Source organism: Balearica regulorum, chromosome 1 (assembly GCF_011004875.1).
Source record: "Balearica regulorum gibbericeps isolate bBalReg1 chromosome 1, bBalReg1.pri, whole genome shotgun sequence".
In the NCBI taxonomy this organism is placed as follows: Eukaryota; Metazoa; Chordata; class Aves; order Gruiformes; family Gruidae; genus Balearica; species Balearica regulorum.
Window position 1 is genome coordinate 184,955,309 of NC_046184.1, and position 12,584 is coordinate 184,967,892.

At 36.9% G+C, this 12,584-nt stretch overlaps 1 protein-coding gene across 1 annotated transcript in view; it reads right to left on the minus strand.

Annotated features, from left to right (window-relative positions):
• Positions 1-12,584, minus strand: part of VWA8 (von Willebrand factor A domain containing 8) — a 196,699-nt gene that overhangs the window by 173,066 nt on the left and 11,049 nt on the right. Inside the window, exons 3-4 of the mRNA XM_075741750.1 lie at positions 2,723-2,853; positions 479-589 (exon numbers count right to left, since the gene is read on the minus strand). Of these exons, the coding sequence (XP_075597865.1) occupies positions 479-589; positions 2,723-2,853 (242 nt within the window). The remainder of the gene's footprint in view (positions 1-478; positions 590-2,722; positions 2,854-12,584) is intronic.

Consider the following 12,584-nt stretch of genomic DNA (forward strand, 5'->3'; position numbering starts at 1 on the left):
GATTAGCAGTGAGCTTTCAAATCAAATCTTCCAATTGTCTCCATTTACTGTGCTTGGGTTTCACAACACAAAGAACTCTTAAAATAAATTAACTACACTCTTTTTCAATGAAACTAGATCAGAAGATTCATTTCAGGAATACATCTAATGTGCTACAAGCGTTCGGGAAGAGATACACCAAGAGAAGTGCTTGCCTAACTTGCACAGAATGTATCATCTCACTCCTTGTTACTGAAGCGTATCAAAAATAGCCTGCCTAAATCAACCCTATAGTACTCTTCAGAGACAGAGTCATCTTGGTTTTGGGTAAAGATAACATTTTCGGTAATTACGAGATCAAGAGTGTTATATGAGACCTTCTAAGTGCACCAGAAACACGTCAGACTGTAATCCACATACTAATTTTTCATCATATAAACCATGACTTCCTTCAAACTACTTGTAAACAATAATTAGGTGGTGCACGACTGCAACTTGCCTGATCAAGATAAAAGGCACTACCATCTCGGATCTCTCGTCGCTGTTTGAGGTCAGTTTCTGTGGTGTCCCTCGATAGTGCGATGTATTCAACCTCCCGCTTTGTTAGCTCCTGTGGACAACAGTCTGAAGTTATTACAAAATAAGACTATAACCCCAGTAAGTGAAGTTTAACAATAGGCCTAGTGGTATAATTGTACAAAAGAGCTCTAGGCAGCAGCACAGTGATCTAAAAAAACTCTGAACGAAATCTAGAATCTCTTATTTTTTAAATGTTTACAGTGTGTTCTGCCTCAAACAAAATGGTTTGAATTTCTGCTCAATAAACTTTCATTTTCCCCAAACCTGTTCTAAAAACATAATAACCAGCTATATATTCTTTCCATTGAACATCTGTAATATCCAGTAAGTTAATCTTCTGGTTCTGGACTCTGAAAAACAATCAGCATCTGAAAGTCCTGAATAAAAATCATAAGTTTTCCATAAAAGACTGAAAAGCTTCAACTCTCACTGCTCGGTAACACTTATACTGTGATACAGTTATGATTGTTATCTATACATGCTTTGCCAGTACACTAATGAACTATATTATTCTTATCCTCTCTTCCTTTAACGTCATGAGATGCGGTCTGCATCTGTAAACTTAGACTACTTAAAAAATGAGAAGCCTTGGGTTACTGTTTTATTTTGATTCAATATGAGATATACTTAGAATTTTCTATCTTAAAGGAAAAAAAACGAACACAAACCCATGTATTTATACCTGATGTTCCTGCTACTTCCATATCTGGGTTATCATGCATTCTGCTAGGAAAGAGATTCATGCTGAAATGCTCTTAGCCCTTAGCCCTCAATTAAAGGTATGATATATTTAACAGATCTCTCTTAAGAGGCAGCTTTTAACTATAGTTGTATGAAAAAAATCAAACTAAGATATAAAACTCCATGAAAATTATTTCCTTTCCTCTTTTTCAGTGCCTACTGAAGCCACCAATTCCTTTATGCTGCAGGTAGATACAACTGTATTTTCTTATAATAAAAAACCAACCAACCAAACAAACAAAAAACCCAGAAGATGAAATACAGGAGAGTTTTCTTCAACAATTAGCCCTGTATATGAATACATAGTAGTAGCTTTCAGCATCAGCAGATAAAAGTTTTCCAGCTCACATAGCTTCATTAAAGGGACCACAGCATGTATCAGCTCACATGCAAAGACCAGCCTTCACATAATTGTTTGGCACAGCACTGAAACAGTAAGCTGCAGCCTTCCTAATATAGCTCAGGTGCATGCAAACAGTGGTATAAATAACAAGACGCATTCTTGCCCCATGCCTGGATATAAGGTGTTTCCTAAGTCCTCTTTTTAGGTTACACCAAACTCTTCTCATTTATTTCAAGGAATGCATCGAGCTATCAAGTAGCATATCTGGTTCGCTGAATTAAGAAACCTTTGCTCTCCTTTCCAAAGTTCAAAATCTTGCAGCTTTCTTGTGTGCGCTTCACCTCTGAGAGCTAGTTTTTGAATCAGTATCTTTTGATTTTTAAAGGAATGGCTGACCTTTATGACAATTGTTTATACATCTCCATTTGTGATCCTTCTGCCCAGCCAGATTCTAGACAGAGCTCATGGCAAAGTCTTACCCACATCACCTTTTGGAGCAGACAACCCCCTCTTCCTATCATTTAAGGGCATTGACGATTTAAAAGTGAAATTTTGCACACGGTGCTGCCATGGTTCATGCAGATGGACGTAGGCAATTCCCTTCCCACATTCCAAGCAAGGATCATACACGCATCTACTCTTTCTAATCACTCACGATAACTGTTCCCAAATGTTACTCAGAATACTCCTCTCCCAAATCCTTTCCTTCATTTCTTTTTTTGTAGAACGAAGCAAAAACGATTTGTTGTCTGTAACAGTAGGCAGATATCTTAATCTTCTAACATACATAATGCCTAGAACAAACTGTTTCTCCATTTGTGATAGCATATGGTAACACAGTTTTCCAACTCTTCCCCCTCTGGAGTTTAAGCAGAAAAACATGTATTAAAATGTCTGTAGTTTCTATTCATCTATTACAAAAATTGAACTTTGGAAAGCACATTTATGGAAAAACTTATTTACCTCCTAAGTAGCTTGCTGTAAGATTGCCTAGGACTACCTTTTACAATTTGGCTAGTAAAGGAATGACTAACTGACATTAATGACTATGTCTCCAAGAATTTAAACCAACATACTTACCAGATACTGCATGGCAATAGATCGCCGGAGGGGCCCAGGAGGACCAATAAGAAAGACATCTTGGCCAAGAAGATCTTTCTGCATTATCCATCTTAAATGGTGGACTACAGACTGGGCCAAAGAATCTGTCACTTGGAAACACAAAGAACATGTTATTTAATTTTTAAAAGTGTTAGATACCTGGCCATTCACACTTTTTTTTTGTTCTTATCTCCAAAAATAAAACCAAGACACAAAGATGTGCTGTCCTAAAGCTGGATGGCTGAAAAGGAGGGAATTCCACACATAGTTTACATTACACTACTTAATTTACATATAAGTTTATATACCTATCTTACTCATTGCCTATTTCTCTGCCCAACTTCATCCTTAAAAAAAAAAACAACAAAAACCAGAAAAAAATGTTGTTGATCCTCATTTCACATTAAACTGATCAACCCAAAGACTGTTTTTTATTACCCAATGTTGAGAGGACTTCCTAGCATCAGTTAATATAACATAGATATATTATTAATAATTTGTAAAAGATTTATCCAGCCTATATCCCAATGCTTCTGTGAATCATGAACTTAAAAAAAAAAAATATGGTTCTTGCATCAGACTAAGATTAATGTTCAGGGATATATTTAATTTGCTATTTACTTAGAAGACAACTGCATTCCTGTTTACATTTTGACACAATAAAGCAGAGAATTAAATTATCAAGGAAATACAAACCTTGCAATATCACTACATCAATACCATGCAGCTTCCAAAATCATAATAAGAAACAACTCAAAGCAGATCCACTTGCTTCTATTAAGAATACAATCCCGTTATTATTTTAAAAAGCAATAACCTGATTAAACTAAAATCTTTACCACATGTATGCAAATGTTGGCAGCACTGGAAAACACCCTGCAGAAAGAGCACGCAGAAGGAGGGGCACCATTCCTGCCGCCGTACACCACACCATCCCCAGAATATTCCTTCTCATACCCCCTAGCAAAGCCTGGCCCTTTCTCAGACACAAGCAAAAAGTACTAGAGCAGGAGGAGGAGGAGAACACAACAAGCCAGGAGGGAGATTTATGTATGCATGTACGTATATGGTTGCTTTCAGAACAATCTGACATGACTGATGATGGGGTTTGAAGCCTGAGCCCCAAGGGTGGTGCCCAGCATGCTGAAGTACAGTAAGAAAGGAGCAAGAGGCAATGAAATCTTCAAATTAATAACTGATTATTTACCTTTTTTTTCAGTGTGATTACTGGTTGCAATCAGAAGCCAAAATTTTAAAAATCAAGCCTCAGTTCTACATCAGCTTTCCTGAGTCAGGGGAGGCAGGATGTGCAGGGCAGAGTTAAGGACAGACAGCAACAGTGCCCCTCAGTTCTGAGGGGTTTCAGTTCACTGTTGAATCTTTGTATTCCAGAATTAAAATTTATTTTTGTAAGATCATAAAAACAGTATTAAATCACTGTATGAGATTCAAGAAAGATTTTTCAAGCATAAAAGTGGCTAAGGAAAACTTTATCACAAATTTTAACTGAATGTTTTGATCTGGCACTCAGGAAAACAATTTGAAATCTTCTTCCACTTCCAGGGAAATCTATATCCTTAACAACAATATGAACAGGAGTAACATACACACATAGGTGAGCAATCTATGCTTAAAGATTATCAGATTAATTGTAAATAAACATTTTGGGTTTGGCTTGGTTTTAAACAACTTCCATTAACACGCCCAGGATTCGTTCTCATATACAGTATGGTACGGTAAGATCATACAAATGTAAGAATATTTTCTTCTTCTTCACTGCAATGCTGTTTTCCAAAAGCAATACACATCACACATACCACACACAACAGGCCAAATGCAAATAAATTCGTCACAGAGAACAACACATTCCTTTCCATGAGATTTTCAAGAAAATTATGAAAGCTCCTTTTACATATATTCTTTGGGAAATAAAGGGTAATACATCACACCAGAACAACTGCTCTGCCCAAACTTTGCTACTGGACAGGTATGGTAATTTGAAAAGCACCACATAAATAAAAAGTACTATATTAAAGGTACCATTAAAATTACAAGAAAGAGATCTCACCAAGAGGCACATTCATTATTACTCCTACCTGTTGTATGAACATGCCAATGTGCCTCTACTGTATTTTTGTAATACCTGTTCTAAAAAAAAAAAAAAAAAAAAATTTACTTTACGTACAGTGGACAAATAAGCTTGGAAATTTTGCTGAAACACTGAATTCTTTCATGTCAAAAGTCATGCATTAGAAGCATGGCAAAAACAGCTTTGACACAACATGACTACAAATGCCTCTGGTGTAATTCTCATTAATATGTATAGTGCTATCTTTCTTATTTTTAGGATGGCCTCAAGAAAAAACTTGGGTCAGACTTAAAAGCAGTACTATAAATAGAAACAGGATTTAAGAACGTTCAGCAGCATCTGCAAGACAAGCTGTCATGTAAAAGAGAACATGAGTGTACAGCATTCAAAAAAACATCTAAAATCTTTGGAACGTGATCCCCCTGCAAATCATAAGGAATATATGTACAGGCACTCATACTCTTGTTGTTGTATTTAAACAGTCCAAATTTTTTCTGAAATATTCACATGCAAAATGCAACTTTAAAAAATATCCTATAATTTCCTAACTTAACTTTTTTTTTTTTTTTTTTTTAAGAAAAAGGACAGGAAAGACAATTCTTTATCGATACATTTCCTAGAAAATGGTTTCATTGCTTTACCACTTACATCATTCTCCTCATATACAGATTACAGCTGGATCAATTATAATACATGTTTTCAATCACAACCTCAGCACACTGACCATCTGCAAACTCACTCAAAGGAAGCCTGTTACAAATAATAAAAAAATTCAAAGCAAGCATTCCCTAAGGTGAACTGTCATGACAGCAGCTTTCACGTGTCAGTTCCTTCTATTCTAACATGTGCTATGTAATATCTGTATATTGCTCCAGATATCAAGCCTACTTCAGTTTCCTAGTTATGCCCTTCTAAAATCAGAAGAATATGAAGTTTTCTTTGTACATGAAGTCTATGCTGCATAAACTGTGTCCAAAGCACACTATGCTTTTTAAAAGCAACTTCAGGTGCACATACACAGTATTTCGAATATTATTTCTATATATTTAGACTAGTTTTGCTGTGGCATCTGCATTGCAAAGCTTTTATGTTTTCTCTAACATGACTTGAAAAAATTCTTCTGTTCAAGTACTGTATATTAACTTCACTACAAGCAGCATATAATCATTTTCTATGACACCTAGAAGACAGGGCAAACTAGTTGGAAAAAGCATCAGCATGTATATGACAGCAACTTGTATTAATTATCCCATGAGTCAGATAGTATCTAATGCAAACTGGGTTTGCACAATCTTTTTAGTGGCACTCTGCTGATTTGCACTAGTTGAGTAGCTGGCCCTATATTCTTAATCTGCAGGATGGTGCGTAGGAAGCCTCTACAGTGTATTCTCAAAGACACCATCTGGCACACACAGGAGACTAGTCAGTGCTACAATTTGCTATTCCCGTGTATCAAGGATGGCCAGCAAAAGAAATTGCATTATATTGCTTTGTAATATGTGATAAGTAGGACAACACCTAGCAGAATCTGCGCAAACATTTTGTAAAGTGAGCAGTTAAAGCTGAATGGAGAAATCCCCAAATAAGAAAAGAAGAAAATGTTGTAGATTTTGAAGCAAATGCAGCAGCTGCTGTTGTTTGATCCACAAATCAGCTTTTGATAAAACCAAGACTGAAATGGCTATGCTAGCCTCGGAAATTTTCCAGTTCACTCACACTTGAAATCTTGGCACATGCTACACTCACTGAAGTCGTAAGATTCACAGGAGAGAGCAGACAGTATCTGCTGGCAAGTCCTTGTGTCCCACCTACAGAAGAAACCCCAGAAATGAAGGAGACACCTACCTCTTCCCACTGTTCCAAGGCAGACAGTTAAATGAACTGATTCCCAAGAATATCCATTCCAGACGTGGTACAAAATACATTAGAGCTCACGTCCCTGTATGACTCTACTTTGGTCAATCACATAATAACCAACAGGCACTTAGAAGACACCAATATACCTAATTTTCAACAGAATAAAAAAAGACCTCAGCATACCCTGAACCTTTGCTACAGTGCATGTTCAGAGTCTGAGAATGGCTCCTTTTATCAGGGAAGGCAAAAGTTCATGAGGGGAAAAAGATCTCCCTCTCATCTGATTACCGAGGGGATCCTTTAGCTTTCCACAGTGGTTTGCAGTACCTCCAGCAGAGCAAGTGGCCGCCGTAAAATACAGTTGAGGAAGGAGGGGACAAGGAGAGAGGCCTTTGTCTAAAAACATAAACACATTTCAAAAAGGGAGAATGTTCAAAAAACCCTGAGCTCCCTGAGACTGTGTCACAGCTTGTGCAGGCAGGGGGACAATGAAGGAAGAGAGTGAGTTGCCCAGGACACAGTGAAGGCGGCAGCATGGCTGAGGTGAGGAGGGAGGCACACCTATGTGGCCTGCTTTCAGCTGCTTTCATTTAGCCCCTCGAAAGTAAAACATTGCTGCTCTTCCAATTTTATACTGATGCACAGAGCCCAAGGAGTTTACAAAGTCTCATAACGCAGCTACATCACAGTCATTTTTCACTGGAATACTATTTTTCCTCATAAATTTTTCATGGGAACAGTCTTCATTCCAAAAATTTTGGTTCTTGCGATGGTCTTTGCAGGGGCTTAGAAAGGGGAAAGTTACTTCTTGGATGAGATAGTAAACTCATTTATCATTAATTCCTCCGAGTCAATTGCTTCACAGGAAGATAGAAGATCTACACAGGTAAATCATATTTCTCCATGTAACTATAAGTGAAAAGAGAATATAAAGGAATCACGTAAAACCAAACAGCTTTCCGGAAGGAACACTGAATGGGATTGAGAAGACTAAGTTTCTCTTAGTGACGTATAAATACGGAATAAATGAAACTATTCTTATCTGGATGTACAACTCATATGGAAATACATAGCCAGAGCAGTTATCTGTAGCTGAGACTCCAACTGGAACAATGTAATGTGTCTGCTTTTGAGCACAAGAGCTCAGTCCAGCAGTGAAGAGATTCTAGAAAAGCACAAGAAGAATTTTCAAAAGTCTGGAAGATATGGAAAAGTTAAAGAATTCAGTCCAGAGAAGAAATGACTGAAAATTCTAACAACTGTTTTCCAATATGCAAGACAATGACAGCGAAGAAAAAAGTAATCTATACATCATGATCATGCTAGATAGAACAAGCCCCAGGGAAGTAAAAAGATGTCTAAAAAGATCTAAAAGAGGCATCAGAACAAGCTTTTTTCCACAAAAGAATTGTTAATACTGGAGCAAAGTGTGCAGAGAAGTTCTAGAATCTACATCACTGGCACATTTTAAGAACAAGGGGACAAAAATCTCTCAGGAATGGTTCAGATTCAGCTGACCCTGCTTTGAGGCACAAGGAACGGTGCAGACCACCTCCTGAGCTCCATCCAGACCTTCACTGAAGGTTTCCACATCCCCATGTCTCCCTGTGCCTCATTCTTGGTATGGACAAAATGGGAATAATGGTGTAAAACATTCACAGCTCTGCTGACAAAAAACCCTACTATTTCAGATTCTGGATTAGGTGGTAACAGCTAAGTAGCAGATCAGTTGCAAGCCTAAATGAAAACTCCACCTGCTGAAATAATCACCATCTCTATTTGACAACAGGCATCACTCCTCATGCTAGGAAGGAAGAAATGTAATGACAAAAATCTGTTGCAAAATTACTGTCATCCTGCAATACAACCCATCTCTGTAATGTGTTGCACTCTGACACTCAGATTTAAAGTAAACAGAAAGAAGAATAAACACAAATTCCAGTGCAAATCTGAACCTACTTTGAGCAATAACTGAACACAAACGCTTGTCCTTGCTTCAGCATGTGGTACATACCATTCTGGAGAAGGACACAGAGGCATCTGACTGTTAAGAAAATACTGATCTTTCAGGTGAAGAATAAACAACAGGAACTGCTGACACCACTGAGCCTACTACAGAGAAATATCCCAAATTTCCTTAACATTAAAACAATTCCTTTTCAAGCACAAAGATCCATTTAGTGCTACTTTTTTTTTTTTTTATTTCACTATTATATACACAAACTTTCTGTTTAAATTCCTCATGATAATTAGTCTTTCATATATCTCAACTGACAAAACCAACAGGATTTATCACTTAACCCCTTGTATACATGCATGTCACTTTTGATCACACATTGGGGAGGTTGCTCAGACTCAGGACACCTGGCACAAAACCATGCACTGTTTGAAATTAAACTTCCACAATCCAATGTAGTTGCATGTAACATGATTACAGCCAAACTCCCAAACGCACTTGCACCTTCAGAGACCAGCAGAGCCAACATGGTGTTGCAAAAGAACATCCCTTTTCCTGCGTTAACAAGGATTTGCCATCACTGAACAAAGTGTCCTGGAAGAGCTTTGTTAGGAATTGTTTTGTCAAGATTAATAAATACATGAAATATCATCAGGTACATTGTCATTTTCATAAAATTTCCAGACAGCACTAACAAAAGCAGTGCACTGACATGAACTCAACATAAAAAAAAAAATTAATACGTGTTCTCACAATTCAATTTTAGATCTGAACTATCATGGAAAGCCATACAAAGTTTCTCCAAAGTATAATTAAAGAAACAATCATGCTTTTCAGTCATGGTGAGATTTTAAAAATATACATTTTATTTTTACTGATAGAAGAACAAGCAGTGCAGAAATAAGTGCCCTCTTTCTATAACGTGTCAGACACAGTTATGACAGAAATCTCATTAACAAAATTCCCTTGTGTATGACTCATTTTTACTTGTGACGTATAAAAAGAAAAAATAAGAACAATTCAGATTTTATGTACCTTTAATTATCATCTCTCAAGAAAAAGCCATTTGCCAACAACAGCAAAACAAATTAATATTTTATAGTAACACACAAAATGGAGCACTTCATACAGAACTTGCTAGGTACCTAACATAAAACCTGAAAAGCAAGGACATGAAAACATAAGGTATGTTTTCATAGCCATACCTATCCTATCCACTTCTGCAACATGTAACAAAGTTCAAAGAAGGACTTAAAAATCAATTTAATCTGGTAACACAAATATGAAGTATTTTGGTATCAATTTAGTGACAAAATGACAAAGGTAAAGTTTTGTAGGTATTTAATACTTCTTTATTGTGTTACAATTTTTTCCAGAGTTTTAAGGTTATTTTTAAGCCTAGAAAAATAACGCTGAGTTTAGAATAAGTTATAGCATCCCTAAAATTTGCTGTAAATTATAGATATGTGCTTTCAAAATTACTGTATTTTAACATGGCTTTTATCTGGCATAATAACAAAAGCAGAAACATTTTATTCTACACAACTGATGAGCTAGAAAACAATATTATATGCACTACTAGTAAATGAACTGTAACTGCTTCAATTCCCTCCTCTTAGTTCTTACTACACTGCAAACATTGCAATGTCTGAGACCTTTTCAGGGATATTTCCCACTTGATCATCTGGTTAAGTTATTTCTAGTCTTAGTTTAAAAAATCAGGTAAGTATCTTCGTCATTTAAATGTAAAATTAGTTACTATAATAAAATTTCAAAATATGTAACGTTTCAGTTTATAGATTAGTATAAATATGCAATTATGTTCATCGATTTTACAGCAAAACATCTCGTATCTACAGCAGTCATTCACACAGCAAAATAAAAAGTACTCTTAAAACAAGAGTTTTAAGAGTATAAACACATACTCTCTAAATGCCTCACAAAGAGGAGATAAGTAGATTGTATTAGTGAAATCAACTGCCATGGAGCCAAAGGAATATAACCTTGTTCTCCATACTAACACAACCATAGAACTTAAGCACTAAGGGATAACAAAAATTCCTACATTTAAATATACAAAGCAATTGTTCTCAGGTATTTGAAATTTATTTTCTGCTATTAAATACATCAGTAATCGACCTTAATTTTAACTAATTTTAGTATTTAGGTTTTTAAGCAAAATTTTGTACCTTAAGTAATCCTACTCTAAGTACATGAATACTGACGAACAACAGTATCCCAAGCATGACAAAGGCTCCTTTCAGCCATGATTATTTAAAAAAAAAAAAGTGAAACTACTACTAATATACCCAACGTGCTAATAAACGTTACTTTTAGTTGTAGTACTAGATTTTACTCAAGATCCCATCATTCTGTAGAGTTCCATTTTTAGTAACTTTTTTGCTATCAGATTAGTTTTCAACTACTTTTTCCTTCTTATAATCGTTAACTAGAAAAATCTCCCATTCTTTGATTCTACCACGTTTTCATAATTCTCTTACCTTCCCAATCCAAAGAACTGAATGAGAGGCTGTTACAGCAACTTAGAGCTAACATTTATCTTGCTGAAAAGTGCATATTTACCAAAAACATGCAATGGCATGGTGTGGAGGAGTGCAAGGCAGGGAGACCTTGTTAAAATTAACACATTTGGTATAGCACAGAAAACCAGAAGCAAAACAATCTACCAGAAATTTAAATAAGTGGAATAGATCACATTAGTCATTGACATAGACAAGTGACATTTTTACTTTATGATCAAGATGAGAAAACAGGCATACAGAATAAATTATGAAAAGCAAAAATCAATCATTTAAGAAGCTATAAAAAGTAATAATACAGAGCAGCAGTTCTCAGCTGTTTGGCCTCATTCCCAGGGAACTCACAAGGTATGGGAAGTGTCGTTACAGCCTAAAGCAGAAACCCTTTCCTCACAGGCTACCCCGCAACAGCACGTAACACATCTCACAGGATATATCTGGTACCATAGATCACCTGGCTGGAAAGCATCACAGTGTGATGCCTACTGGGGTATGGGAATTAAGCAGCCCACGATGCAGATGCAGACCAGCAATCTGGCCTACTAGACTACTGGCAGACTTCATGCTCATCAAAGACTGAAAGCAAACAAAATGTCCCTTTATATTGCTGTTACAGCCTTCAAAGGACAAACATTTCAGAAGAAAGGTTGCATTTCAGATGAGAGTTAAGAAACGGCAATCTAAACATGTCAAGAGAAACACAGATGTACTATCCCACAGTTACTACAAAATAAGCAATCACAGAATGGTTGAGGTTGGAAGGGGCCTCTGGGGGTCATCTTGTCCAATGCCCCTGCTCAAGCAGTCTCACCTAAAGCCTGCCTGATGCACCGAAGTACTATTGCCTAAGAACACAACAATATAAAACTTTATGCAGCAGCTTCTGCCCCTTCTGATACTGTACCAGCAGCACTCCCTGTACACCTGTAACATCCCTCTTGTCCTCAGTATCTCTCTCCCAGCAGTTATCTGCCATCCTGCCAGCTGTGCAGTGGCAAGTCTACTGCTGATGTTATCAATGCCATTCTAAGACAAAACAAAAGCATCACAAACAAAACCCCCCACCCTCCATCCCCCCCCAAAAAACACTGTCCCGGCAGTTTTCTTGATGTTCTCTTCAAAATGTCATGGAATGAATCTAAACATGTTGGAAAGCAAATTGGCTTGAAGAGAATGACTACACTCAGATTCCAGCTGTAGGGCCTCACAACCCCAGTGATGACAGTCACTGGGCATTCTCAATGCTTGGCCATGTCTAAGCACAGCATATCCCTTTCAAATTCCATGCGTGCTTAGTTTTGGTCTGAGAATTTATCTGGGTGGAAAAATCAGTTGTTAGTGGGTTTTATTTTCATTTAAATTTTGGACATCCAGCAACCTACATGTGAAAGTGCTGAA